This window comes from Strigops habroptila, chromosome 2 (genome assembly GCF_004027225.2).
Source record: "Strigops habroptila isolate Jane chromosome 2, bStrHab1.2.pri, whole genome shotgun sequence".
NCBI lineage: Eukaryota > Metazoa > Chordata > Aves > Psittaciformes > Psittacidae > Strigops > Strigops habroptila.
This window is the reverse complement of record NC_044278.2, coordinates 97,081,844-97,109,524: the sequence shown is the minus strand read 5'-3', so window position 1 is coordinate 97,109,524 and position 27,681 is coordinate 97,081,844. Positions and strand designations below refer to the sequence as shown.

The window sequence follows — 27,681 nt, the reverse complement described above, 5'->3', positions numbered from 1 at the left end:
CAATTTTTGCAGTGAGGTGTATCAATGCCTTGGCTCTTCTTCAGGTGTCATACACAGACCCCATGTCACAGTGCTGCACAGTATGAAGGTCCCACTTCTACAAATGGTAAAATTCCCATTGACATCCAAGCAGTGCTGTTCCCACTCACTGCAGGCACCAAACCATGGTAATCCATCATGCTGCTGTGCTCCTCACACAAGAAGCTCCTAGGTCGTGCAGGGGCTGTCAGGCTGGCTGTGGGCAATTTCCTGCTGCCCCCCAAAATGCTGTGAGGGAGAAAGTTTGTTTCTCTTTGCACTGGCAGGGACATATGGGGGCGTATTTCCGTGAGAAATTGCTCACCCTCGGATGAGGTACCCAGCTGAGCAGCCCTTCTGAAATCAGAAGACATGAACGAAAGAAAAACTTCTCCAATTCCTGCAGCTGGAAAGTTAAAATGCAGGAAGACATTGTGTGTGGGGAGAGCTTTTGCACAATGTTTCACACCTGTGTTGCCCTAACACAGGTGTATCTCAAGAGCAGTTAAGAACATGTAGGGCAGTGCCAACCTAACAAGCATGTTCAGTCCACCACTGGTCTTAGATGTTTCCTTCCTTGTGAATATGATGTTATGTAGCCTGCTGCAAAGTACTATTTGTTCAGTGCCATGTAATCTGCAGAGCTCATTTGAAAGATCTAGTTAGAAAGTGTGGTGAAACACTCTAATAACTCTTTTGAAAAATTTATAATCCACCTTTCATTAATCTTCTAAATACATATTTGCACAACAAATTAAAAGTGCAGGAATTATGTATTTTACATATACAAAAGATGACCACATAATGGCTTCAAGAGATCTTCGATCTAAAATCCCTTTTCTGATCTGTGTAGCAGATCTACTCCTTGTTTGTTTGTTTGTTTGTTTGCTTGCTTGCTTGCTTGTCTGGCCAAAAGCATACAGGGTTATCGTTCTTTGTATACAGGGAGAACAGAATGTCCTTAACAAAACTCATCAAACGCAAACACAACAAAGCAGCTCTAACCTACTAATCTATCCATGGAAAAATTTACATTTTTTACAGTGGTCTTTCAGTGGGTTTCAGCCTGTGACCCAAGACCATAGGAAGTGTTATGGGCCTTTGTGAGGGGTCCACAAGAGGTAACTAAGCACAGCGACCTTCAGCCTTTCAGCAGTCTCAGGAGTCAACTGGTCAGGAAAGGCTGAAAACCAGTCATCTAAACAAGCATATATAATCTTTGTACATAAAAGAAGCTATGACCTCTTTTGAACCATGGGATACCATTTATTATTACAAGAAGGGCTTCACAAAGAAAAGAAAATTAGCTGTGTCTTTCAGTTAGGACATGTCTTCTGCACAACTAGAGTAAAAAAAGACATTTAATTATAGCAGCAAGGAGCTCAACAGTGTAAATTGCCTTGAGAAACAGTGTGTGTTAGCTTGTCACCAACGCTGTTTGCACAGTCACCCACCAGCTCAGGCTGCACATAGTATAAATTTCTGTCTGCCTCAAAAATGCCAGGCAGATAATCCTGTAGTCATAACTTCGTGTAAGGAAGAGGCACATTATTATACCTTTATGTTTTAGTAGTGTCTCCATATGACAGCTGGTTCAGTGGGTGCTCATGAACCTAAGACGTGGAAGGCCTCTACTCAACACTTCTTCAAACATAAGTTGAAGCAATCTTCTATAAATTTCTAGCCTGCTATCTGTAAAATGGAAATAATATTCCTTGCATTTGTGCTTAAGACTCTGTGAAGATAAAGATTTTATGGAAAGGTACTCTTATAACTTAGAATAATGAATTCTGTCAATCAACTTTGCCAGAGATGACATCAAATTGAGTACTCAAATAGTGAAAGGGAAAAAAACCCCCAACAATTATACAGTTTCAAACTCCCTCAAATCTGCCTTTTTTGCCATCCTGTTTTGCCCTCATTATCCATCTTGAAGACTGATCAGCTCTGTTAAAGATGCACCTGCCTTCTCAGTTTTACTTGTGAGTATTTGGAGACAGGCTGCAATGAAAAATCTGATTGCAACTTATGAATTCACATTTAAACCTGTTGAGACCGTAGGCATGTGTCAACGTTTGCTTTCCATTCTCGTGTACTGTTCAAGATCACTGAAAACCACACCACCCCTCCCTTTGGTTTAGAGCAGTCTCACTCTATATTCAAAGTGAACTTGAATTCCTGGAATACAATTCCTGGAAGCAGCACCTCTCACCATCTGTTAGCAAGACAGAAGATTCTCCATTGTCCTTGTATCTCTAGAAGTTAAGAAAAATCTCTGATATTTTAAAGACAATCTAAGCAGTCTGGATTTAAGTGGGAACAACCACTACCATGATGACTAAGGAATGCTTGCTGAATATGGCATAAAATACTTCAAAGAGTGTCATGAGAGGAAAGGGGAAACGTGAAAAGGAATGGTTTCCAGATGTAAGATCAAATCCAGGTTAATTGTGTCAATGGATGAGTATGTAGGTTACCATGTACCAAATTCAGAGGTAAATGGAAGTAGTGGGAGCTGTCATACTCTTGCCAAAGACTAAACTAAGACAACTTTCACAATGAATAAGCAGAAGAATATAAAAAGTTGGAGGAAAGAAACTAATCCAGCCCAAACCCTCTTCCATGCCAGACTTCTTCCCCTCCTAGGTCTTTTCTAGCTACCTTGGCTTTAGTGGTTCGAGTGGCAGCTGATTCTATGCAGTCTTTTGAAACATGTAGACTATTGCTGACCAATTTAAAACAAAGATAAGATAAACAAACAAACAGATAAAAAACCCTCTCTGTGAAATATTCATCCTGCTTTCTTATTTTTACTACGAAGACGGCCATACAGCCTAAAATCACAACACAGTATAAATTTTGACTATCCTCATGAGGGCCACTGAAATGAAGCATTTGCTTGCTGAGCCTCATTGACTGAAAAACATCTTGACTGGGTACATTTAAAAGTGCTGCTTATCTGAACTGTTTCAAGAGATTAGTTTGCATATTTAATATGTTAATGTTCCACAAGTAAGAAGATTTGCAAGTGACTTATTACAGGACACATAACTCGGCAGAGCCCTGAACCATTTAAGCTGGTACCTTAGACAGTAAATGCCAGTTACATCATTGCACACCACCTCAAAGTCTGTCCATGGCAGTAAGCCAGTTTTCCAAAATCAGGTTAGAGTCTGTCTTTCAGCAGCCTATTTCTCAGTGGTTTACAATTTCACTGTCACTAGCATGTCAGTAAGACAGCATATCTTTTGAGCTCTGATTAATTTTGCCCTGACACTATCGAAATGCCAAGTATAAATTTTAACTCAGGTTCAGAAATGTTAATCAGTTTTGAAATATCCATAGATTGCATATATATCAAGGCCCGTAAATACTCAGGAGACGCCTGTCAGGATCCACATGACATTAGCAGTCTTGTTTCTTTCTAGCTGAAGGCCCACCAAGCTAGGTGTTCATCAGGACTGGTAATGAAATATATCATCTTGAAACAAAAGGACATATTCTTGTATTAACGTCTTCTAAGATATGAAATATGAAGATATAACTCCTCTAGGATTTACATTTACTTGCATTCTCAAATGATCTTTTGATTATTTACTCTTTCAGAGCTGCCACTGGCCACACTGGTAAAATGTTTCTGTAAATATTAATGTCTAAAATAACTCTGTGTATTGCATATCTGCATAGATTATGATCATAATATGCTTTTTGTGGTTTAAACCTCAACCACTACACTAGGTATAAAATTAATAGGAATCTCCAGACTTTAGGATATAAACTAATTGTTAATTATGTGAAAGAGGAAGAAACTTCCCCAAGAGCTATTTGACTGCTGAACAGTCTGCTTTATTAGGTCTGCTACTTACACTGGAGCATTTTGTGCTGGAAACACCGAGTAAAGATCCTGAACTTCATGCCCTCATTCTAAGACAAAGAACAATCTGTATTCTTACATTCAGCTTAGCAGGAAAAAAGCTACAGAAACTCTTACTTATGCCTTCATCCATGAAACCAGTGTACTCAGCCAACCTGGAAAAAACAAGCAAAATTTCAGTCTGTAGCCAGAGGTCCATGCACTGAAACTGTACTCTGGAAAGATGTTTTCCATCCCCAGAAGAAAGGGTGAGGCCACCTTTTCCAGCCAGATCCAAGCAAGGGCTGACTTCAGCGGCATTGTGCCAATTTGCACTGGCTGCATACCCAGCTTGCTCTTCAGAAGTGACACTTGAATCATGCAGCACTCCAGCAGCCACTGCCTTCCAGAGACATGGGGGAAACTGGAGAGCCTGTGCTTTCTTGGCAAGACACCCTTGCTTTCTTGGCACAACTAAGCCACCTCCTTCCCACTAAACTCAAGCCACTGCCTGAAATGTAAACTACAGTCAGCCTATCCACCAAAAAGATGCTACATATGTGCATGCATAGGGCTGACCAGTCCCACCCCATGGGAAACCTTCAGGAAGAGGGGCACCTTGGGGAAGATCCTCAGCGGGTCTTCTCCCACCAGGAGCCACAGAGCACAAAGGTCCCTCCTGCTAAGGAGGTGGGAAGCTGCCCATAACCTCCAGCTTTCCTGAGGTGTTTAAGGAAAACCTGAGGTGTTTAAGGAGGCTCAAGACTGTGTGTATTTGGAAATACTTGGTCTATGAAGGGACTATGGAGACCTTAGGGTAGAGGAAAGCAAGATGCTCCATTAGTTCAACTGAAAGGACTTGAACCAATACCCTCTAGAGGGTATAAGGAAAAGATTCATCAACCAGAATTCTCATTCGGAAAATGATTTATGGTCTTCCAAGCCTGGCTATCCTTGGCTTGCAGTGAGGCAGAGGTCTGCCAGTTGCCTCTGAATGTGGAGCTCACTTTTAAGAACTTTAAAGCTTCACTTTGAATTAATTTTTAATTAGGTACTTTTTAAAATATTACTGAGAAACCATAGCACATATTATTTTTGGATATTCTGTTTGGCAGACTGAAAAAGGGACAGCATTTGAAAAGGGCTTGCAGTCTGCAAATAAAAGCCCTTTAGAGTGCACCTCAAAACCACTTATACTTACACAAAACAATTTATACTTGCACAAATCTGCATCCCGCATCTGCTGTAGACACAAACTTGAGAAAACGCTGCTCTGCACTGAGGAGGAGGCAGCAGTAATGTGAACAAGAGATGCCAGGCCCACGCTGGGGTGCTCGCGTTTCTTCACCCCACCTACCAGGGACTGAGTATGGGATACTAAAAGGAAAACACCTATGTTTGCTCTCTGCATTCCTGCACTCATAAACACACACGCTTTCCTAACAAAGCATCTTCCTCATCTGTTTTTGAAAAGAAAACTCACAGAGACTTGTTAAGCAGCCCAGGCTGCAGACAGCTTGTCTCACAACCTTGGGTTGTCAATCCAACCAGTTCACTAGCAATCCTTTTAAAATAAAGCTGTGACTGGCCTGAAGGAAATGAAATTTGCCTCTTACAGCAAGCATTTTAACTGCACTTTTGACAGTCAGTCCTCAATGAGAGCACCAGAGAAGGAAGGGAAGCAGCTCCTTTTTTATCATCACATGTGAAAAACACTTGCAAGCTGACCTGGCTTCCCATATCTTAGTTTTCTACATGGATTTGCAATGGTGTCTGAATTGTCATCCTCACCTGCTCTGCCAAATTATTATGATACAAGCACTTCGCAAAAAAAGCACAATTGCTTGAAATTACACTAGAGTCAAATGTTGATAAAAAGGTGTCACAGAGGGAATGAAAACTAACTGCTGTGAAATTTAATGAAACCCACTGTGTGCCAAGGGCACAGGCAGCCAAATTGAATTTAAAAAGGTGCCAGGCAGGGAAGCTTGTAATCAGACTAGCCACTATGTTAGATGAGATAAGCAGAATGACTTTTCTCTATCACAAGATCAAAACAGACTGCAATTCTTATGCATGAGATGAAAAGTTACAGTATTTATCCTCCCAGCTTCCTGTGTTCTTAGCACCGGATCTCTGGCTTAGTGGCCTGAAATGGAATTTGCCATCTCCAGCATAAGGCTTGTCCCAGCCCTCACAGGGCTCTTTCCTGACACAGTTTTCATTGCAAATTGTTATGGAAAAGAGGAACAAGCTATACAGAGTTGCGAATGGCTCACCATAAACTATCTGCAGCCATAGTGTCCCCTTCCGCAGCCCAGGGAATAAATAGGAAATAGAAGATAACTCTAAAATAGAAGAAAGAAGCAACAGACTGTTCATCGGATAGCTCAGTGCTCACAAGGAGAACAGTTTCGCAAGCATCACTCCACTGTAGCCTGTTAAGAAATTATTTTACTCCTTTATTATTATAACAGCATTATTTTGAGATAGTGTTATAGAAAAGCCTCATCTCACACACAAAACTATATTTGCATTCATTCATGCCTCAAACTCTGCTTGAGAACAAGGAACAAAATAGATGTGCATTCCACCTCTGTTGGAAATAGCTTCAGCTACATTCATTATTTCAGTGGCTTGGGGAGCTATCAGTAGTTTGGGAGACACATGGGAAGAGCACATTGGTATTTGCCTTGGACCTCGGCCACACAGAGAGGCTTGGGGGGTCTGCACCTTTGCCTCACTGATGGGTTTCATCACCACAACCTGCTTGAATTTGCTGGAATACTTTCTGAAGAAAAAGTTTCTAGTTAGAGATTTCCAGTACCGAACAAAGCTCTCCAAAGCCAGCCATTGGGTTTCCTGTAAAGGAACCTCTCGTAAAAATGTCCTGACTTTTATAACAACTCTTGATTTTGCAAAATGTGCCTGTAATGGTTTGGGGGGTTGTCTTGGCTGTAAAGAGCTTTATCCCAGTATTTAGTGCCATTTACCATTTTTTGCTGCTGTGCCAGAAAAAGGACTTGAAAGCTAACATAATTCTTGAATTCTTAAGACATGCTACAGCACAGAAGTCTTAAGTTTTGTATTTTCCTGCATGTAACCCATACAACATCTGGAAGACCCTTTGCAAGTCAGCAGCAGCAGAGGATACATATGTCTGCGGATACAGCAAATGGAGCTTTACAAGGGGACAAAGCCCCCTGCAGCCTCCTCCTGTCTCCCTCTGTGCATGCTTTCTTCCCCATGCAGCATCCCGCTTTCCTTGGCCAGCTTTGCCTACCACAACCCTGGCCTCTGACTGTTCCCACCTCCACCCATACCCTTCTGAGGATGCAGTTGAAGTAAAAGATCTTTTAAAGGGATGCAAGGTAACTGAAGAGGAAACCCTACCCATGAAAGTAATACATTTGTCATTTGTTATTAAGCCAACATTTAGAGGTCTCCTTTTACTTACTCCCCTGTTAATTTGTCAGTGTCGGTTCTTATCATAGCAAAAATGCACTAAACCTCAATCTCCTAGTCTGACTTTGTTTCAGCTAGGACTTCCTCGAGGCAGCAACTGTCTCTGCCTCTTCCCCCCAGCACAATGGCTTTCTAGCATTTCCTACATTATAGCAACAACCTCAACTGTACAACTGAGGATGTTTGTACAAATTTGCTAGGCAGATGTACTAATCTTCAAACGACATTTAAAGCTCGTAGTCATGCAGCAGGGTCTGGGCGGAGTCAGAGCAAAGTTTGAAACAAAGACGTTTCCTCTCACACATACACTCACAAAGGTCCCTCAACATCACGCTAGCCCAGTTTCTATAGATTCCCAAAACTAAGAACTTTATAGTATGTCCTGGTAACCCTTCACAGTACCTGGCATTCAGCTGTATTGTGCCTGACCTGAATTGCTTGTGATGCTCTGAATATCAAGTTCATTCTCATTTAAAAAAAAATATTAAAAAAAGTATTCATATATAGGCTTTCAGTTAGCTGAAGAATCAGACAAAAGCCTGAACTTGTAAAGTCAGGCAGCACACTCCTCAGAAGCCATAAGGCTATTTCTTACACTCTACTATGTTAGCAGGTTTCATATCCTTTCACGGGGTGCTGTATTTCAGAAGCAGCTTTTATTATTCCAGAATGATCATTCATGGCTTTATCTCAAATCCTTTCTCCTCAATGCAAGGGACAAACTCCATATCCCTTCACATTTATTAGAAAACCATTCTTCTCAAATCAACAATACCACTTTATATTACAAAGGCATCTTTATTGGGAGACAATGCAAGACAAGTGAACTGTCAAATTGAAAAGGAAAGGGTCAAATCTTTACATTACTACAGAAATGATATAGTGTTTATCAGAACTCTGCATTTTCTGCTTCATTCTCTCTGGAGCTGTTTGGATCATGTTACAAGATAAAAATAACAATGATTTCTAATAGGTGATTGTTTAGGCTTTCTTTCATTAACATTTTCTTTATATTCCTCTATACTAGTGTCAAGCTCACTAAAAGACTAGAAGTCTGTTAGCCCAGTGAAGGATTGTACCTGCAAATCAATTCAAAATGGTCAGTCCTCATGAAGGGCTGGGCTTTACCAGGCTTATGCAGGAAAAAGTGGACTCAGGTCATGGTACACCAACCCTCCAAGAAGGGTTTTTGTTCTAAGGCATTAGTCCTGCTGCAATTAGTATTCCATACCTGGTGAATTAGGTACAATCTGGCATCCCACGAAGGTCTGCACTGCTATACAGCAGCAACCTCCTCCAAACACCACTAGCAACAACGAGTAGCAACGGCACTGAGCTCCAGATCCTGCCCTCCCCTGGGTCCTATGGAGGAATATTGTAGTTGATGTCAGCAGGTCAGGCTCTACGAAAAAGCCAGTCTGGAGGGAAAAGAAGTCTGCCTCTGTTCCCAGATGTACCTGTGACATCAGGGGACTGACAGTGGAACAAACAATGTCAATGAGATCTAATCAAGCCTAGTGAATCAGCCTTATCACCAGCATTGTCAGGGTGCATTGACTATGCCCAATTTTTCATGCCTGAGAAGATACAGGACAGCTACTAGAAGGGATCTGTCAAATGCAATATTGTCCCTCTGACCTGTGATGTCTTGTGGTCGCAGAGTCAACCCAAGACCAAGGAGAGGATGTCCTTCTTAGTCCTCTGTGGCTTGAGGCCACCCTCACATGGTCTGAATGCCACTTAAGACCTTACATTTGGGAAACATAAAATGCTTAATATTACTGAAATCAGCAAAGGTATTCCACAGTGCCAAAGGAAATCCTTGAGCAGGGAGCAGCAAACATGATGGCCACCACAAGGCATGCAGCTGCCAGTGGAGTTCTGGTTTACAACTACAGTCCGTTTCTTAATCACACCATGCTCCTCCCTAACTGCTCGCTGCATGAAAAGAATACATTTGGTTGCCCTCAAGCTCTGTGCTTGAGTTCATTGAAATGATGAAGGAGATTGAAAACTCTCTTACTCTGTTTTATAAAGTCTAAGTTAAAGAGCTTAGAAGATAAAAATGTGTATTGGAAAAGTAAAAGGATGTGAGCAGGAAAAGGAGAATGCAGGTTGAATATTGTGAAAAACTTCCAAGTCCAATGCCTAGTAAATTGAGTTTCCTGAGGTAAATGAGAAAAACCCCCCCCACATTACATACACATTTAACACCAGACTGGACAAAATCCTAGAAAATAAACCATTGGGAACAATCCTGTCCTGTCTGTAGGGCAAATGACCTCATCCACACTGGAAAATAATGAAACATTTTGATGCCTAAATGAACTTCCCAGAAATATTCATTTACCTCATGGAGCTCAGCAAGCAAAACAAGCCACATCTTTCCATGCAGAAACAAAATGTCTAACTCCAACCCGGATTCTGCTCTAACCAACACAAACGCAGAGGATCTCAAGTGAAGTAACTCTGACTTTACCTTGACTCTACACCAGCAAAATAGACTGTTTGCTCCCCTGCCTCACGTTTTCTGAAGTTTCATTAGGTCGTGCAAGCTAAGCCTTTTGAAATGAAAAGCATCACAGAAGTGCTGAGCATCATTGTTCCTTTCTAATAAAAGAGGGGAAAGAAAAAGCAAGAAGTCTGAACTTCATTCTACAGATAAATAAAACAGCACTCCAGGACCTCTTTAGATCAAAAACTCTGTTCTTTAATGCAAACTTCTACTTAAATACAACACAGCTGCAGCAATATTCAAAACACCACTTTTATATTCAACATCAATAGGAAAACAAAGAGAAGTAAGGAGATTCTTCCCAATATTTTAGTAGCATCTTTGAGTTTTTCTGATACATCAGCATTTCCATTTTAAATGTGCTTCCAAAGCACTTAAAATCTAACTTGCAGTATTTGCTCCAGGCTGAAACTCTGCATAGGTTTCGGACTTTTTTTTCCTGTATTTAGCCAAAATTTAGATTAGGAGTAAAAATTATGGAGAGGAAAAAAAAAAAAAAAGAAAGAATCTGTGTTTTGAAGCACACTTTGGTATAAAGAGGTTAATTTAGCGAAGTAACTCTTCAAAAAGAAACTCAGCCTCAGAACCACACCCAATTTAGGCTAATGTCACAATCAAATAATCTTATCTCTGTGATAGAAATATTGATGTCATTTGTACCGCGTGTCTCTGACTTCAAAAGACACAAAAAACTTTGCAGCCTTTAAGGGCCCTGCTGCTGTTATAGTAAGATTTTGAAACACTGAAAGACTCAAGGTATCTGAAGTGGTTGGGAACAGAAAGAAAAGACCAAAGACAGCTGAGTATGATATGATGGTTACTCTTATTTGTCTTCTTCAAGTTGCACCTCTGCTATTCCAACAGCATTACAACTCCCTGCTTGTCCTATGCTGCTCGTGACCTTGCTGGCAGGGTTGGCCTCCTCAGAGCTACTGATTCTGCACTTTATGACCAGCAATGTTTATTACTGATTCTTCCCTGCTCATCTGCTTTGTTAAAATGGTTGGTGTTACTTAAATAGCAAATCTTTGCTAACTCAGATCTCTCCTTCAGTGGGGCTCCTAAGGGAACAATTGCACAAAGAGCTGTGCTGTTAGATCTGTTGGAGTGGCAGCCTTTAGCAAGGCTGCAGTGGGAACTTCCGTGAGCAAGGTGAAAGCAACCACGGGAAATGGGATCCTTTTAAGAATATACAGAATCTAAGTCTGTATCTTTTGTTTACCTATTTCAGGTAAGTACTTGCTGACTTTTATTCCCCTCCAATCAGATTTGATGGCCCATGCAGAGAGGAAAGATTCAAGCAATACAGGCTACATCTGATTAAGAGAGTAGGAATCTAAATAATGTCATTTATAAACTGAGAGTGACAGAGGACATATATTCCATTGGTTCAGCTTCAGTCCTGAATTTGTCTTATATTTTACATCCTGTCTGAATACAGCAGAGAGAAAGCTGGCTAATCTTCAGTAAAACATATGCTACAGAATCTGTTAGGATAACATCACTGTCTAAATTCCCTTGTTCTGATCGTCTTTCCAAATGCTTCCCTGCCTTAACTCATCTGGACTCCAAACCCAAATCCAAGAATTTGACTCTGTGCTGTACCATAGTATGGGAAGGTACTTCATAGTGCTGGAAAGCAGATATTGAACATAGATACTAGCAGCCACAGGGTGCAGTTTAGCAAGTCAAAGTCAAGCCAAAAAGGGATGGAGCTGCAAAACTGTTCACTGCACTTAATCTTTAGGTGGATGCCTATAGAAAACTGGAGAGACAACTGGTGTGAAACATAACAGCTATGAAGCAGCTTCTATACAGGTTGTTCTGGTAAAGAAACCACAACATAGCACAGCTTAAATGAATTAAAATCAATATAACTTTGGATCTTAAAAAAAAAAAATTCATAATGATCCTCAAGAAAATGTAATTTGGCAATGATATATTCTTGGTACTGCATTTTTAATATTTGCATTAATGATCTGGAAGAAAAATAGGGTAATTCATTGGAACAACTTATGAAGATCCTGCTTTTCTTGTAGTTAATTAACCTCAGACTAGAAGTTTTTTCCCACAGATATACTCTTGTTCAAACCAAAATTATATGAACGCTGTCCTATGACCCATGCTACAGCAGACTTCAGCTTAAATACAGCGTTCTCTGCTGACCTTATTATTGCTGAATCTATGAGCCTGTGACATGCCATGCAGTCACTCACTAGCAACATTTAACAGTACCATGTTCCTTGTTTGCTCTTCTTCTGTTACCTCCTAGTGAGGCATCTGTTCCTTTCATATGTCCTTCTTGAAGCATCTTCATATGTGCATGTATACACGGGACTACTACCTAGCCTGCAGCTTGTCTTCTGCTAGGATGAGGATTGCTCTGTCACATGCCTACATGAGCACAGCAAGGTCACTGAATCTTTGCATCTGTCAAGAGGAAAGAGAGAGGAAGATGCGGTAGAACAGGCCTGAGCAGCTAACTTGCAGGTGAAGAAGAGGGCTTGGTGTTGGACAGAAGCAGATGCCCCTCCCTAGCCTCTCTCCAAAAGTTAGCCTTTCAAAAACTGTTTTTAAGCTAAAGAGGATGAAAGAACTAAAAGGCCATTTTTGCATGTTTTCATGCCTGGGGTTTTTTTCAGCTGCAAATTTCAGGAAGAGTTAGGAAGAATGTGTATAGATGGGAGAAATGGATGAGAGAGGCTTGGGGGAACTGCAAAAAAGTCTGGGGTAACTGTTTCCTTCCCGGAAGTCTCTTGACCATCTCAGATCTTCCCTGTCCCCAGGAAGGCTCTTCTCACTTACATTTTCTCCCGATAGGCAGAAAATGATCCTGACCTTAGTTTTCCAAGCAGAAAGCAGAGAGTCCCAATTCAGCTGTCAGACAGAATAATGATTACTGGTCACTGCCTGCAGTTCCACAAAAACCTTTCCGAAGAGTTTCTCATCCCTGTAGTCAACTAGAACTAACCTCACCAAAGCCCCTAACCACTTTTTCTTTGCCAGTCTAAGAACCACAATTGACCTACGGGTTGTCTCTGACTGCCAGCCATGTTTCTTGAAACATGACTTAGGTTCAGTGACTCTCTCTCAAGAGCCTTTTTTTACTTCTTTAACTGTTTCCCAAGCATTTCCTTCGAGGAAGAGCTTCCCTTCATGGTCCCATAGTGCTATGACCTAGTGCTCTTCTCTGCCTCCTACATTTTAGACCTCAACGTAGAGTCAGATTCAGCCATTAATGTTAATGACTTGCAGATCTCCTTTGTATCTGTCTTTTTAAAATCTCCAGCCCAAAATCTCAAAGGCTTTCTTTGAGATTTCATCACTGACAACACAAAGCGAACACCCCACACTAGACATTCTCCTTATCTTAATGGAGCGCTCCTTATTCTTCTGCCCTCTTCACCCAGCAAACACTTGTTCTGAGCACCCTATGGGAGATGGGAACAATTATGGCTGCTATTGGCATAGGACACTTGGAGAAGGATTCTGCTGTGATTTCATGTGGTGTTAAGAGCTTTTTCCAGAAGGCCACATTTTTTTCTGAGACAAAATCAGAAGTAGTTAGGATTCGTGACCCCCTTTCTCAAATAACCAAATGCTCCTTTCACCACCCCCTACTGCAAGAGCTCTCCAGATTTTCTACCCAGCAATTCAACCATATTTTCAGAAGTTCCAGCAGTCCCATAAGACACAAGGGAAACAAGGTAATGAGAGGAAATGAAGGCACTGCTGAACACTTCGCTCGTTTACTGAAGGGAGTAGCAAAACTTGTGCTTTACTTGAGCACAATCAATGAGAGATCAGTACTAAAGTTGACAGTACAAACCCCATGGCTACCCAGTAATCACAGAGAGGGCTCACTTCTCACATGCCGCTCAGAATCAGGGCCAAAGTGTGAGGTTCAGAGAGATGTCTAAGTCAGCAGATCGTTACATGCTGTGTTCCCTTCAGTTCATACCCCTCTGAGCTTGGCTTAGCTGCCCTACACAGCCAAAGGGAGTCCTGAGCTAGCGCAGATTTCATCTATAATTCCTGTGTGCTGACCATTTTAATGAAAAGCTTCACCTTGCCAGCATAACGCTCTTTAAATTGACCATCCTTGCAATACTTGTGTCTTTTGATCTACTGCCTCTCATAAAACTGGCTAAGCTTTAAGTTCATTATGTTCTTAAAATTATTGCTCTGTTCTTAAAATCATTGCTCTGCATTCAGAGAGCAAAACTATTCACCAAACTAGAATGTCATATCTGAGCTATCTACCTGCAGATTTCCTGTCTCCCCGCTTGAGTGGAATTGACTTGCCATGGCACTATGAAAAGAATGAATCGGTAATTACAGGCTCAAATTTGCCATAGATTTGTTAAACTTCACTTCCTGCTGTCATGCCCTCAATAGTTGTGGACAAAGATGCATTTCCTTGCAATCTGTTCTAGCTACATTATATATGCCTCAGCCTTCCAAACATTCAAAGGAAACCAGCTGGAAACACTGCACTTACTGCTATCAGTGAAGACTGTATCCATCTACATAACTGTGCCCTCAAGAGGTTACAGACAGCATAACTTTCACCTCAGTTGTCAGTTCTTTGAAGCAATCCAACAGAGATATCCATGAAGCATGTTCTGAGACAGCAGCAGTTTGCCAGCTATGGACTGCAGACACTGACAGCCATTGCAGAAATGGCTGGCTTTGGGGTGTCACCTACTTCTTGTTGCCCACCACCAAATTGCCTTAGAAAAAGCTAAAATTAGCATTGTTTTTCATCTAAGCAATTGCTGTAATGACTACAGAGCTGCCACGTGATCATGCATGGGAAAGGAAGCGGTTCCCATAATTGCAAATGGGAGGAAAAGTCTATGATGCAATCTTCCTAGTAGGAACAGAAACTCAGCGTGTATCATCCCAGAGTCATCTTAAAATACATGCATGCTCTGTAGCCAGGATTATCTGAAATAGCAAATATAGACTAAGTGTGTAAGATCAAACAATATCTAAAGAGTCGTTCTGACTCTGTGTGGAGCAGCAGTTCTTGCAGGTTCTGCCATTCAATTTTTATGAGAAGAGCAGATTTATGGTATAAGCACTCATGAATAATTTACTCCCATGAGTTGCCACGTACAACTTGGGGAAATCCCAGCTGTAAAACCTTGGCACCATTTCGCTAGTGCGGGCTGCACTGCCTTTATACAGGTGTTATTCCACTGACCTACTTGGATGTTACTACTCCCTCACACTGCTAGAAGGAAAGGATCGGGCTGTTTGCTTACCAGCTCTGCGGTAAGCAAACCTCTCTGCCACCTCTTCCCAGCAGTAAAAATGCTTCCAGTGTTGGAATAAGTTAGTTTTAGCAGCCTTAGTGCTTTGCGTCACCACAGCTTCAGGGGCTTGCACATCTTACCCACTTTTGGGCCTCCCACAAACACTCTGTCATCAATCGGCTTAGTTCCTCACCAAGTCCATGTCTGTAAATCATGTTGAGAAAATTACTTGGATCCTAAACTAATGAAACACTACTACACCATAAACTAGCTATCCTGAGCATGTCTTTATACTGGTTTCTAACTTCAAGAGTTTATTCCAACGCTCATCCTCCACCACTAGAACAGGAGCAACAGCAGGGTCCTGGTGCAGGTGACTCACACAAAAAGAAAGTGAAACTGCCAGGCCATCTTCTTGCCCTAACATGAAGGATGAATTAATAGTATCACTCAGTGGGCTGCTTATTACCCCAGGCTTTTTTCTTCATATAAAGACAGGAGGGCGTTCTTTCCCCCTATCAAAAAAAAAATATATATATATATTTGAGGGGTTTATTTGGTTAGATCTCCAAGTGGAGGCCAATTAAAAAGACAGTCACTGTACTGCCAGTGAGCCATATTCAAAGCACACATTGTGGTATATAACTAAACCTACAGCTGTAGTATGGGGAACAAAGAGTTGGCATTCCTGGTTAGTAAATAAAATGAGCAGCTTGTGGCTATCTTGACATAAAACAACCTAATAATTATAGTGCTTGTGTTAGACATCTGAATAAATGTAGTCATGTCATTTAAACGATGACACTATACTAATTTATAGCAGCTATGAATCTGATCAAGGATGTACGGATCTGATCTTTATCCTAATATGTCCCTTCAGCTCATCCAAATTATTGGCTTTCAATACCTGGCCTCTCCCTCATGTCCCCACAGCTGGGTTTTAAGCAGGTTAAGAATTGACAGGTTCTCTCTTTGTTCGTTTCATACACAGTTCCAGCAGTGCTGAGTGAAATGAGAGACAACCATAAAAGCCAGTAGAGGAGAAAATTAGACATGCTGTGTAACTAATTTCTGAACTGTAAGCAAAGTTGTTGGCAATTTTCTTTTTGTATCACAAGTTCACATTTCTTTGAATTGTCACCTACGGAGGACAAGCACTGCCTGCTCACACCCTTCCAGGCAGGATGGAATGCTGCCTGGTCAGCTGGGACAAGCTCTGGGGGTGGATATGGTGGGGTCTGAAGGGACCTCTCACCTCCCTGCACAGGAGCCACCATCCAGCCGCGGAGAAGGGTGCATACATACAGCCCACACCACACCATGGGGAGCCCCGCTGCAGCTGCTGTGTCTGCTGGGATGGCTGTCAGCAGACACAGGCACAGCCAGCCCCACTCCATGGGCTGGCAGGGGAGCACCGCCATGAGAGAGGAAAGAGCTAAACTCAAAACCAGACGAGCCAAGCCAGCAGTTGGAAAGAGGGGGTGGTTGTAGCACAAGCCTGTGACGGCTCTGAGTGAAAATAGCCAGACCAAGTGGGCTTGCAGAGTGTCATTGAACAGAAAATCCTCTCCATCTCCTGGCTGACCGGCTGGATTGTATAATGGAGCAGGCTTCAAGAAGCTATAGCTCCCAGCGAGTTAACTCTCCAGCAGCTGCTGCACTTTCAAATTGTCAGCCAGATTAAACACAGGAATGTCTGTGGATCGCAAAGCTGAGGGAAGGGTGAAGTGCTAGGGTTGTGTTGCTCTGAAGTGCAGAAACTACCCAAAAAGTTGGAGGCAGAGCTCCCCATGGCCAGGAGTGAACTGCGCTGGCATCGCCCAGCTGGAGGCTTGGCACAGGCCCCTTTCCTCTCCTCGTTTGTCTGCCCTGAGCTGGACAGTAGTGGAGTTTTTGTCCTGTGCTTCCTTGGGGCTGGAGGCTCGGGATGTATCCACACTGCCCTTGTGGGCAAGTTTCTGTTTGGAGGGGCAGGAGGTGGGGGTCCCTCTGTAGCCTTCTCCTGTAGGACATAAGTCAGGGTCCCTGGCTGGGACTGGACACTGCAGGACACCCAGAATACTGGCACCTGCACCCAGAGCTCAGGGAAACACATCCCTTTACAGAGGCAAGCACACAGGGATGGTGGAGCACTTGCACCAGGTGAAAGCGAGTGCCAGTGAGCTGCATGTCACCGATGACAAGAGAGTGATGATTTACTGGGAAAACTGCCCTATAAAAAACACACTTGAGGATCCTGTTTATTGTCTCGTACTCTTCAAATACTTCACAGTTACAATACTCCACAGTTACAAATACTCCATACAATTACAAGCTAAAAAAAGGAGGGAAGGTAATTCTCTCACGCACTGTCTGGCCCATGGACTCAACAAACGTGTGGCACCATCAGCAGGCAGCATGGGTCAGGCAGCCCGGCAGGGCTCCTCCTGGAAGATGGTAGGACATCCCCACCAGAGATAAACAATCCCCCAATTCAAGCCTGGGCCACAGACTTTTTGCCAGATCCACGGAGCAGCAGAGAGCAGTGGCGGAGGGAGCTCTGCCAGGGATGGAGGGAGTAAGGAGAAAGAAGAGATGTTCCCACTTAACACAGCCTCTCCTCTGCTGTGTTAGCCATAATGCTCCGCAGGGCTTTGCAGCCCCATCGCTTCTCCAGGTACTGCCATCCCGACTGAGCTCTGCTGTAAACTACAGCCTACAAAACCACCGCGAAGATGCTGGCCCACAGAAGTCAACTTGCCATGCAACTCTCAAAGGCTGTACAATGGCCAGGCAGGGATTTAAGCACAAGAGAGTGACCAAAGGTGGCTGTGTCTCTGGGCCACATCCAGATAACCAGCTCAACCATCAAGGGAGCCAAGTGGTCTCCCTCGCCAGCAGAAAGTTTGACTCACCCCCTCCTCGTGCCCGAGCATCAGTGGAGTCTCCACATGGACACCCTCATCTCCTCCCCACATGAGCACTTACCCCCCAGGAACTGGATGCCTCCTGCCACCCTGCCCACGGTCCTGGAGATAAGCTCGGACACGCAGCAGCCCATGAGCGCCGTGAGGGCCACCAAGAGGAGCAGGCCACAGCCCAGGCCCGTCACCACTGTGCAGATCCTCCACTCAGCACTCGGGATGGCCTGGAAGGAGGCGTAGCGACCACACTGCTCCACCATCACGGTCGTCTGGCGGCTCTCGTCCCGCACTGGGTAGGAACACCTCCGGAAAGTGCCGAAGGAAACCGACTTCTCCAGCTGAGACCCCAAGAGCCAGTAGGGCATGAAGAAGCCCACACAGGAAGCAGCGGCACAGAGGAAAGAGAGGAAGGCCCAGACGACACCGGCACAGGTGAGGCTGGAGGCCATCTTTGTATCTGCTCCAAGACCCCTTGCGATGGGGAGACAGAAAAGGTGGCTGTGTGTTTTAGAGGGGGTTTATGGATAATCCAGAGTCTCTCAGCCTTGACAAATCCTCACGCTGGGAGAAGCTGGGATCCTAACAGCCAAGGGGATGTTTCCTCCCATCATGAAGTCAAAGGTCCCTAGTTAAATAACATACAAAAAAAGGAGAAAAATACAAGTTTAGTAATACTGACATTAGAGAAAAATAAATGTTTACGTGCCAGAGTGTTTTTCCTTCCTACAGGACTTTTCATTAAGACATCTCATTTACTGCCCCATCCTTGCAGGCAGCTGCTAGTACCACTGTCAGTGATACCGGCTGCTGGGGTCAGTGGGACAGTGGTGGGAAGCAGCCCAGCCAGCACAGGCTGCTATATGCAACCAGGAATGCTCTGCAGCCACCTTCAGGGGCTCCCCGTGCAGTTGCCTGCTCACTGTTCACTGTACATCTTGATCCTTTCCGTACAGATAAAGAAAAAAGGCGAGGTTCATTTATCCTTAGCTATCGGGCCTTCCTCCTGCGATGCCTGGGGAGTGTGCTTCCCATTATACCTGTCCCCACAGCTTCGGCGCAAAACTGCTCGCAGTGCCTAAGGCACTTCAAGATCAGACCTTTGCGGCTGAGGTAAACCTCATCAATACACTCCCGAGACAAGTCTTTTGAGGTGACATTTTTCCAGCATTCCCTTAAGTTGCTGCCATCCCTGTGCAAAAATAAGCCTTTTATCCCTTGATGTTCAGAAGTGCCAGGAGCCCAAACTTCAGGTGGGCTCCTGGTAGGTGAAGACATCGCCACATCTTTTGGATTCACCCCCACGTAGCCTCAAGCAGCATATGATTAAAACACATGGATCTCTCAAACTAGTCCTGTTTGCACTCAGCTCAGCTCCTTCTCTTCTTTGCCTCTTCTCAGCTCAAACCCAGGAGCCTTAACCCCTCTGCGTCCTCCTCAGACAACTCCCAGCCTCTAAGCTCAGTCCCAGTGTGACCAAGTGCATTTGACTGCCATAGAAACCTACAAGCTGCTTCCCAGATGCTGGAGGTGTGTTTCTTTTTAAATCCATCCTGGATCATTACTCCAACTGTATTTGTAAATTTATGATCATTTCTCACAGTTGCTGCCAAATTAATTCTGATAGCTATTTATACAGGGGCTTTTTCTTCTAAGCGTGATTAGACACCAATCAGTGAATTCAATTCATGTACAGGCAACAAAATTAATACTACTTCAGCACAAGGAGGGAATGTAGAGAAGGAATCTGTAAGTGAAATTAAGCATGTGCACCACACAGAAGTTTTGTTTACTTTTAAAACGCTAAGAAAAACAATTCTATAATGTTAAAAAAGGCCTACACTGCTACTCAAGAAGTACACATCGATCTACAGAAATGCCTTTCAACCTGCAAAACACCAGAACCCTGAGAACAAAAACTTGGAAGAGGAGCATAGGGTGCCTCCATCCCTCCAGAGGCATCCTCGGGAGAAGAATCTGCCTGTGTCTTGGCGCGGCACCACATGTCTAAGGCAAAGTGGGTCATGGCACTTGGAGAAGATCATTCCCTGAATCAGAGGAGGAGGTACGGCTGGAAATAAAGGACAACATGGAGGCTCCAGGGGTAGGACCCTACAACCCGCCGGGTGCGGCGGGGCAGCAGCTTTGCCTCCCGGGAGGCTGCCAGCCCGCAGCCAGGCGCTCTGTGGGGAGGCGGACTCGCCCCTCCGGCCCCGAAACCCCGCTCCCGGCCCTCCGGGGGTAGGAGGGGGCGGCGGAGAGATCCGGCTCCCCCCGACGGAAGGCGGCGGCAGGGAACCAAAACTCGCCGGGGTGATGCGAGGGGAAGGCTGCGGGGCGAGCGGGCGCCGTGCCCGCGGGGCCGGGAGGGTGCGAGGGGGAGCGGGAGGGAAGTGCAGGGGCTGGGGGCAGTGGAAGCGGGGGGGACGGGGAAGAGGCTGAGGGAACAGGGGGTCCGGGAGGAGCAGCCTGGGAGGGTAAGGGGGTCCGGGAGAGAAAGGGGGATGCGAGCGGGGAAGGTCTGGGAAGCCAGAAGTGCCGGGAGGACAGGAGGTCCGGGGGGGCAAGAGGTCGGAGAGCCGGGAAGACAGAGAGGCCGGGAAGGGAGAGCGGTCCGGGTGGCAGGGAGATCCGGGAAGAACGGGGGCCCGGGAGGGGTAGGATGCGGGAAGGCAAGGGGATGAGAGGACTGGGGATCCGCGAGGGAAAGGGAGTCCAGAGCGGCCGGTGGAACGGACAAGGGATGCGGGCCGGAGCGGGGAAGAGGATCCGGGAGGGGCAGTGGGTCCAGGGGTGCAGAAGATGTGGCCACGCAGGGTGGGCAGGGGTCGGGGAGGGGAAAGGAGGTTCTGAGGGCTCAGGGAACCGGAGTCATGCAGGAGATGCAGCGTGCACGGAGTGAGGTAGGTCAGGAGTCCGTGAAAGGAAGGGGGTTCAGGGGTCCGGGAGGAGCAGGAGTGGTTCGGGGACGGGGGTGCCGGGATGGTCCGTGAAGGTGCCGGGAAGGCGAAGGGCTACTTACTGACACGCCGTGCGCGGGGGGTGCCCGTCGCGGCTGCCGGGAGCACATGGGCGCGGAGCCGGGGCGCGGGGCCGGCGGGTGGCGGCCGCCCCAAGCGACTCTCCCCGCGGTCCCGGCGCAGAGGCGACGCGGGCGCTCCTACGCGGGCGGGACCGGGACCGGGACCCTCCCCAGCCCGGCCCGTCCTTCCCTCCCTTCCTCCGCACGTTCCTCTCTCCTCCCGTTTGATTCCTCGGGAGGCAATGCACTCCGCCGCCTCTCCTCCCCCTTCCCCCGCCACCGCCTCCCCGGGCGGGACCCGCCGCGGACGGCGCTGTTGCGGGGCCGTGGACGGGGCCGGGGGCGAGCGGCGGGAGCGGAGGACAGGCAACGGGGGACGGGGGGGGGAGCGAATGGGGTCTCCCCGAGCCCTCCCGGGGTGGGGCGGGGGTCCCGGCTTCCCGAGTCCGGCCGGGGCTGGGGCGGTGGGTCTCGGTTCCTGGGGACCGGAGCGGTGGGTCACGGCTCCCCGAGTCCGGCCGGGGCCGCTCGGTCGGGGGGCGGCCGGGAGCGCTGCGGCATCGCCGGGCTCCGCTCCGCCCGCCGCGGCTCGGCGGCTGCCTGCGGGGTGCGGGGAACGGTGGAGCCGCGGCCGGAGAGGGGAGAGAGGGCAGGAGAGGAGAGGAGGAAAAAGCCGGCGGGGAAGGAGTGTTAGAAGGAAAGAGGAAGGCTGCAGCCCTTACATGGGAAAATATGGGCTAATCTCCTGATGGGGGTGGGCGTGTGTCTGTCTGTCTGTCTGCATGCGAGCTGCTGATCCAGCATTTTGATAGCAACAGTTCGGGAGCCTGGTCTACAGAGGGAATAATGTGACCAAAGCACCCAGCAGCTCATCCCGGCTGGGTTGTGGCAACCGGAGAGACAGGAGCTCCAGTCCTTTCCCAGAGTGTCTTCAGTGTGAAAGTTTTGGGGAGGGGTTGCCTTCTGGGGGCGAGGAGAGATGGTGCACACAGAGCCTCTGGGAGAAAGGGAGATTTCCTACTCGGCTTTTTCCTCTCCGCCCTGCAGCTTGAATAAATTCCTTCACACAGAAGACAATTTTATGCCAGGTTTAAATTATGTCAGCACCAGACATGCAAAATCTCTTTTGTAATGTTTCTTCTTCAGTACTGGAACATGGTACGTGATTTAAGTACTGATCATTAATATTATTAATGCTAAATGGAAATGAGGTTTATTGCACTCAGTCTGTGTTTACACCATTTAGTAGTAACAACAGTCATGTTCAGAATTAAATTATGAAACCACTTTATTGGATTTTTTTTTTTTTAAATAAGACTTTCCATTTTCCCCTGTAATGCAAAGTCTTAAAATCAGAACACTACTGAAAATGCGTATTTTCTCAAGGGATAAAAAATGGATTGGAATGTGTCTAGCAAGATCGAGTTTTCCATCCTAACATTTCAAGAGTATTCTGTAAGGAAAAGTGCTTCAAATCAAAGAAGTAGGTTAAATATAGGCTGAGTGCTAGAATATGTGCAGTAATGTGTTTCACAAGGAAGACAATGAAGGTGTACCCCCAAAACAGCCATGCTACCTGACTACCTCTAGACTATATCCACATGGTATACACCTATATTAGTGAGTAACATGGATCAGTCTGATCTGATCGGTTGGTGCTGAGGACCTGAATATGTTCACACTTTTCCATAGGGTTTTGGTTTTCAGATTTACTCCAGCCTGGGTCTGTTGAGCACTCAGAACACATCAGATGCACTCCTAGTGGTTGGCTTCTGCCTCAGTGCCCTCTGCACCCACATTGTGTACTCACCATTGCTGGGTAAACCACAGCCTGGTAAGGTTGATCTGGAGATTCACTTCAAAAGCGTGCCCTTGATCCACACCAAAACATGAATGTGGATGTGCCCACGGGGTGGCAGGCAGAAAGGGAGCTGGCGTGACTTTCCCAAGGCTGAGAGCTGGAGCCTGCTCCGCAGCATACCATTCTAGCACTCTCCCCTCAAATCAGCTTTCTGCCTGGTGCCAAGCCTCTGCCCCAAGAGCGCACCATCTCTCAGGTCTCCGCTTCTGCAGGAGGCTGTGCACTTCTTCATGAGTATAGACACTCTTCATTTACCACTGGCATGCCTTCACCCAGCTCAAGTCAGGTGTTTTACCTCCCCCTATTTATTTTACCAACGCCTGAAAAAACAAGGATGCTAAGCTAGCGTTGTGTCATTTGAACTGTGCTTTTGGTGTAAAGAAAGAGAAGAATCAAGTACTGTTATTAACCCCACAATTGCTTAAAGATCCAGTCTGACATTCTTTCCCTGGCCAGGGGCCTTGGTTATAATGAAATTGTGATAAATGTGTCTAAATTAGGCATGTATTGGGATTAGACATGGGTAGAAATGGCTTGGCATTAAAATTGCAGAAAAACTTCTGTTTCACACATGTGAACAGTGTCTCAATTAAAACTGGCTTTGTAAACCTAGGGAGAAGCAAACAAGTATGCATTTATTCATGCAATTTATCTCTTCCATGGTATATGCCAAGGTCCCCAAGTCAGTGTTTGCTTTGCTAATGGCATCTCTACAGCAGTTCATTTACTTCCCTTATATGGCCTTTACATTCACTCCCTGAGCTGCTGCCATCCTGCATTCCCTCACAGAAACTGTACGCTGAATTCTGCATCTCTCCTGAAGCATCTTATCTTGCCAACTGTCTCTGATGCCCCCACAAGCTGTCTGCATGACTTCGGCACTTGTAGGGAAATGAACTTTATTTCACAATCCATTTTCTGTCAGAGAAGGGGTTTTGTTTTGATTAGAAACAAATTAAACACATTGTGTGTATAAGTTAACATCCAAATTCTATTCCATTTTTTCCCTAATGTTTACAACACAGCATGCTTCAACTGTATCAACATTTGCTGCCCCTTTCAGGGAACATTGTGCTTAGAAGTATTTTTACTGGGAGAGTTAGCTGAAATATTTCAATCCACATCTAGTCTGTTGGAAAGAAAAAGGGAGTTATCACATGGTGCTTCAGGATCCGCAGTCTCTCTTGTAACCACAAAAGCAGAGAGACCTCCTCAGAGCAGAGAGATAACAAAAGTCACGGTCCCCAGTATTTTGTTTATACTGAAATAGCAGCTGGTTTTAAAATTGGTTCTAGTGTTTTGAAATTTAAGAGAATACGCTTCAGAGTTGGTCAAGGGAATCTGAGTCCTGGATTCCCCACTGCTGGAACCACTGGAAGCCAGACTGGATCAGACACTCATGAATACACTGTCAGAAAACTACCCTAGCAGGGAGACAGGGAAATATGCTTATAGATTTCACCATTTCTCTTCTCCCCAGTCCATTGACTAAGCTGCTGTTACAGCTGGGGCCCTACAGACTCGATGGAGCTAATCAGCGCAGCAGAATAAAGAGAGAAAATCCTATCACCGGACCTAACTCAATCCTTGCTAATATACACATCACAGGCTCGGCCACAGACTCTTTCATTACAGCATATCCTGTAAGACTGTCATATAAAATGCCATAGGGAAATATGTATGTTCCCAAACCATGAGGAAAATTAAGCAGCTGCCAAACCTCCATCTTACTCTTTAGTCTTTGACAATAAAAAAACCCAAGATTTTTTTATCTTGCAGGCCACCGTCTGGTTTTCTCTTGTGTGGTCTGCAGGAGAGTGATCATGCCAACATGGTTCCGAGCATCTTACAAAACTGGATCTTCAAGTCATGTCTGCACTTGATTTTAAATGAAAAAGAAAGGTGTAGGCACAACAATAGACTTGAGGCTACATACTGAGAGCAACAGAAAGTCAACCCAATTATTCAAATACAGCCACTAAAAACCAAACAGACAAGTAGTGCTAGGAAAATCATCTGATAATTAATATATTTGCCTGAAATATGTCCAATCCCAGCAGCTGGAAAAAAAAAAAAAAATCAACCAAATAGGCAGAAAAAGAGAACCACAAGTCTAACACCTGCAAATTTCTCCGAGGAAGGTAAGAAAACAAATTCAAGTCACCACATCCATGTGGTGTCTTTTCAAAGTCAAACAGATTGCATGTTTTCTACTGTGGGTGGAACCAGACTCCCGAGATTTGGGGCTGACATCGAAACCTGAATCCTGGCCTAAAAACTTACCTCTGAACAAAAGATCATCTCTCCACTTCCATTCCAAAACCGCATTATGATTAGTGCTTATTTTTATGGTAGTAATTTTTATAAATCCTATTACTGACAGTTCATGAACAGAATTTAACACATTTCTGGAGGACAGTTGTCTTACTGTTGTTGCTAACATCACTCTGTTAATCAATGGATGCACATTCAAACAACACGTCAGTGTAACATAAGAAAAAGGAAACAACCTTTATTATTTGCCAAAAACCCTCCTTATGTTGTTTCATCTTTATAAAATTATTACTTATCATCTATTATATAGAAGCCACCAGGTGATCTGCGTTTTGCAAGGCTCTAAAATAGTAGCCACAGCAAATCAAGCTACTGATTATCTCTTTTGTGTCCTGTTGCTGCTAAGCCTGGTGGCTGTGGGAGAGGCTGGAGAGGTTTATTCTGCACCAGCCCCGCAGCTGAAGGGAGGAATGCCTGCTCTGCCCTCCCAAACACTGCCAAGGTGACAGCTCTGAGATGACAGGTCCCAGACCTGTCCTCTTTCAACAAGGAATTGGCTTAGTCCTGCAGAAACTCAGGAAAAACATGTGGATGATTTTAATCCTAGATTTCCACTGTTCCCAAGTGGACTTTGAAAAATAAGGAATGTCTGGATGATGAATGAGTGATTTCCCAGTAAGAAACTGGCAGCATATTTTCTGTGCATATTGAACCAATACAAATAATTTAATTGTGGCATCTTATTTACCAGGGGAACATCTGTCATTCTTCCCTTAAATAAAGATGTGGGGAATGTGCCACAAGCAGGCATTGCCACAGTGTTTTCTTGCATTTTGTGGCATGTGTGTTTGGAGAAAAAAGATTTTTTAAGGACACATGCAATAGGAAGAAGAATTTTCTTTTTAATTCAAAGCCTCAGTTAGGGATCAGCTTTCAGCTGAGAGTCATGGTTTAAAACCAGGGCCAGAAGCGGGCTGCTCCTCAGGTTATCCCTGTGGGCTGCCCGGCGCAGCAGAGGCTAGAGCGGAGCACGGTGCTGCTCGAGCGGCACTCGCTGGCCGGCCAGGACAAGGAGGGCACGGAGCAGTGGGGGAAAGAGGGGCAGGCCAGCCTGCAAGCACAGGGAGGCTTCGCACCCCCTGGGCCCCGTGGAAATGGCAGGGGATTTGTTCTTTCTCCCTGCTGAAGCATTTGATGTGGGCTGCAAAGGTGTGTGCATGAAAAGTGGGGGCAGAGAGCAGAGCTTGTTTCTGTTTTACACAAAGTTTGAGTGATTTCTAATAGCCCTGTGCCATTATCTTGAGTTTCCAGAGGTGCATTTGCAGAACCTGCAACGGTGACTTTAATGTCACAGTTTGCATAAACTGTGTGTATCTGAGAAGGGGATGGAAGGCAGTGCCATGTTCCTCTCCCCAGCCTTTTGCCGCAAAACTGGAGCTGAGCTGCTTCTCCCCCTGAGCTCTAGCAATCATTTGCATCTAGGTCACTATATTAGATCACATTCCCAAGGATGAGGCTAATGATTTCTGGGGTTTTTAGAAAGGAAAGATTAAAATTCTCTTTTTGGGGACAAAGGCCAACTTGTTCCACAAGCAGATGCTCATTTCCTCCCCATCACACCCTGAGGTTCGTACAGCTCTCAGGTGGTTCCATGCAGGGGGAACCTCTGCATCTGGCACAGATTCATTCACAGGAAAATTGGAACGCCATCTCTTGTCAGCTGAAACACAAACAGTGCCCACTTTGCCATGTATCAACGTCTGAAACGTTCTCAGTAGGGGAAGAACTAAGCTCATTTTTTTTAAGCTTTCTAAAAGACTTGTCATCAGAAAATCCAGCATATATAGCATTCATATTCCTACATGGGTATGCATTTATGTATTATACATATATACCTCCATATATTAAAGATACTGCACAGGGAGTACCTGGGACCCAGACTGGGTTGTAGAGCCCAGGCTACCTATGCCTGGGGAGCAACAGGTACCTATTCAGCTACAGTGAGTCGAATCATGTTCTGGCCATGCTTGTGCTCACAGGAGGCTCCAGTGAGCTGAAAAGAGGTGTATCTTGGTCTGTGTGTCTGTGTTAAATCTTTTGCTTTGACTCGTGTTTTCCTTCAAATTAGAAGTTGTTCTTCCTATGTCGTTCAAGTGCATTCGTTTCTTGTTTCTACCAAAAGCTGCGTGCTCTGGGAAGAGCTCTTCGCTGCATGTTGAAGGGTTCTCTCTGTATTATGTTGTAGCAAAATAACCTAGTCATAGATTGTGCTTTTGCAATATAACTACATATTTCAATATTCCTTTTCCTGATGAAATATCTAATTAGCAAGGTTGTTACAGTTGCCACTTATAAGGCAGAAGATAGTAATTCCATTAATGTGCTCACAGGAACTTCATTTATATTACCTCTTAACCTTTATAAGGATATTATCATTTCAATAATTAATTGCTTTTTGCCATTTAATTTGCAGTTTACCATTTTCAAGGGAAATTACCCATTAAACCATGGA

The 27,681-nt window shown here is 45.0% G+C and overlaps 1 protein-coding gene across 1 annotated transcript in view; it reads right to left on the bottom strand.

Annotated features, from left to right (window-relative positions):
• LHFPL6 (LHFPL tetraspan subfamily member 6) overlaps positions 1–22,102 on the bottom strand; it is a 142,207-nt gene extending 120,105 nt beyond the window's left edge. Inside the window, exons 1-2 of the mRNA XM_030472797.1 lie at positions 21,035–22,102; positions 18,080–18,640 (exon numbers count right to left, since the gene is read on the bottom strand). Coding sequence (XP_030328657.1) covers positions 18,080–18,464 — 385 coding nt within the window. The 5' untranslated portion in view covers positions 18,465–18,640; positions 21,035–22,102. The remainder of the gene's footprint in view (positions 1–18,079; positions 18,641–21,034) is intronic.
• Positions 22,103–27,681: the final 5,579 nt, after the last annotated feature.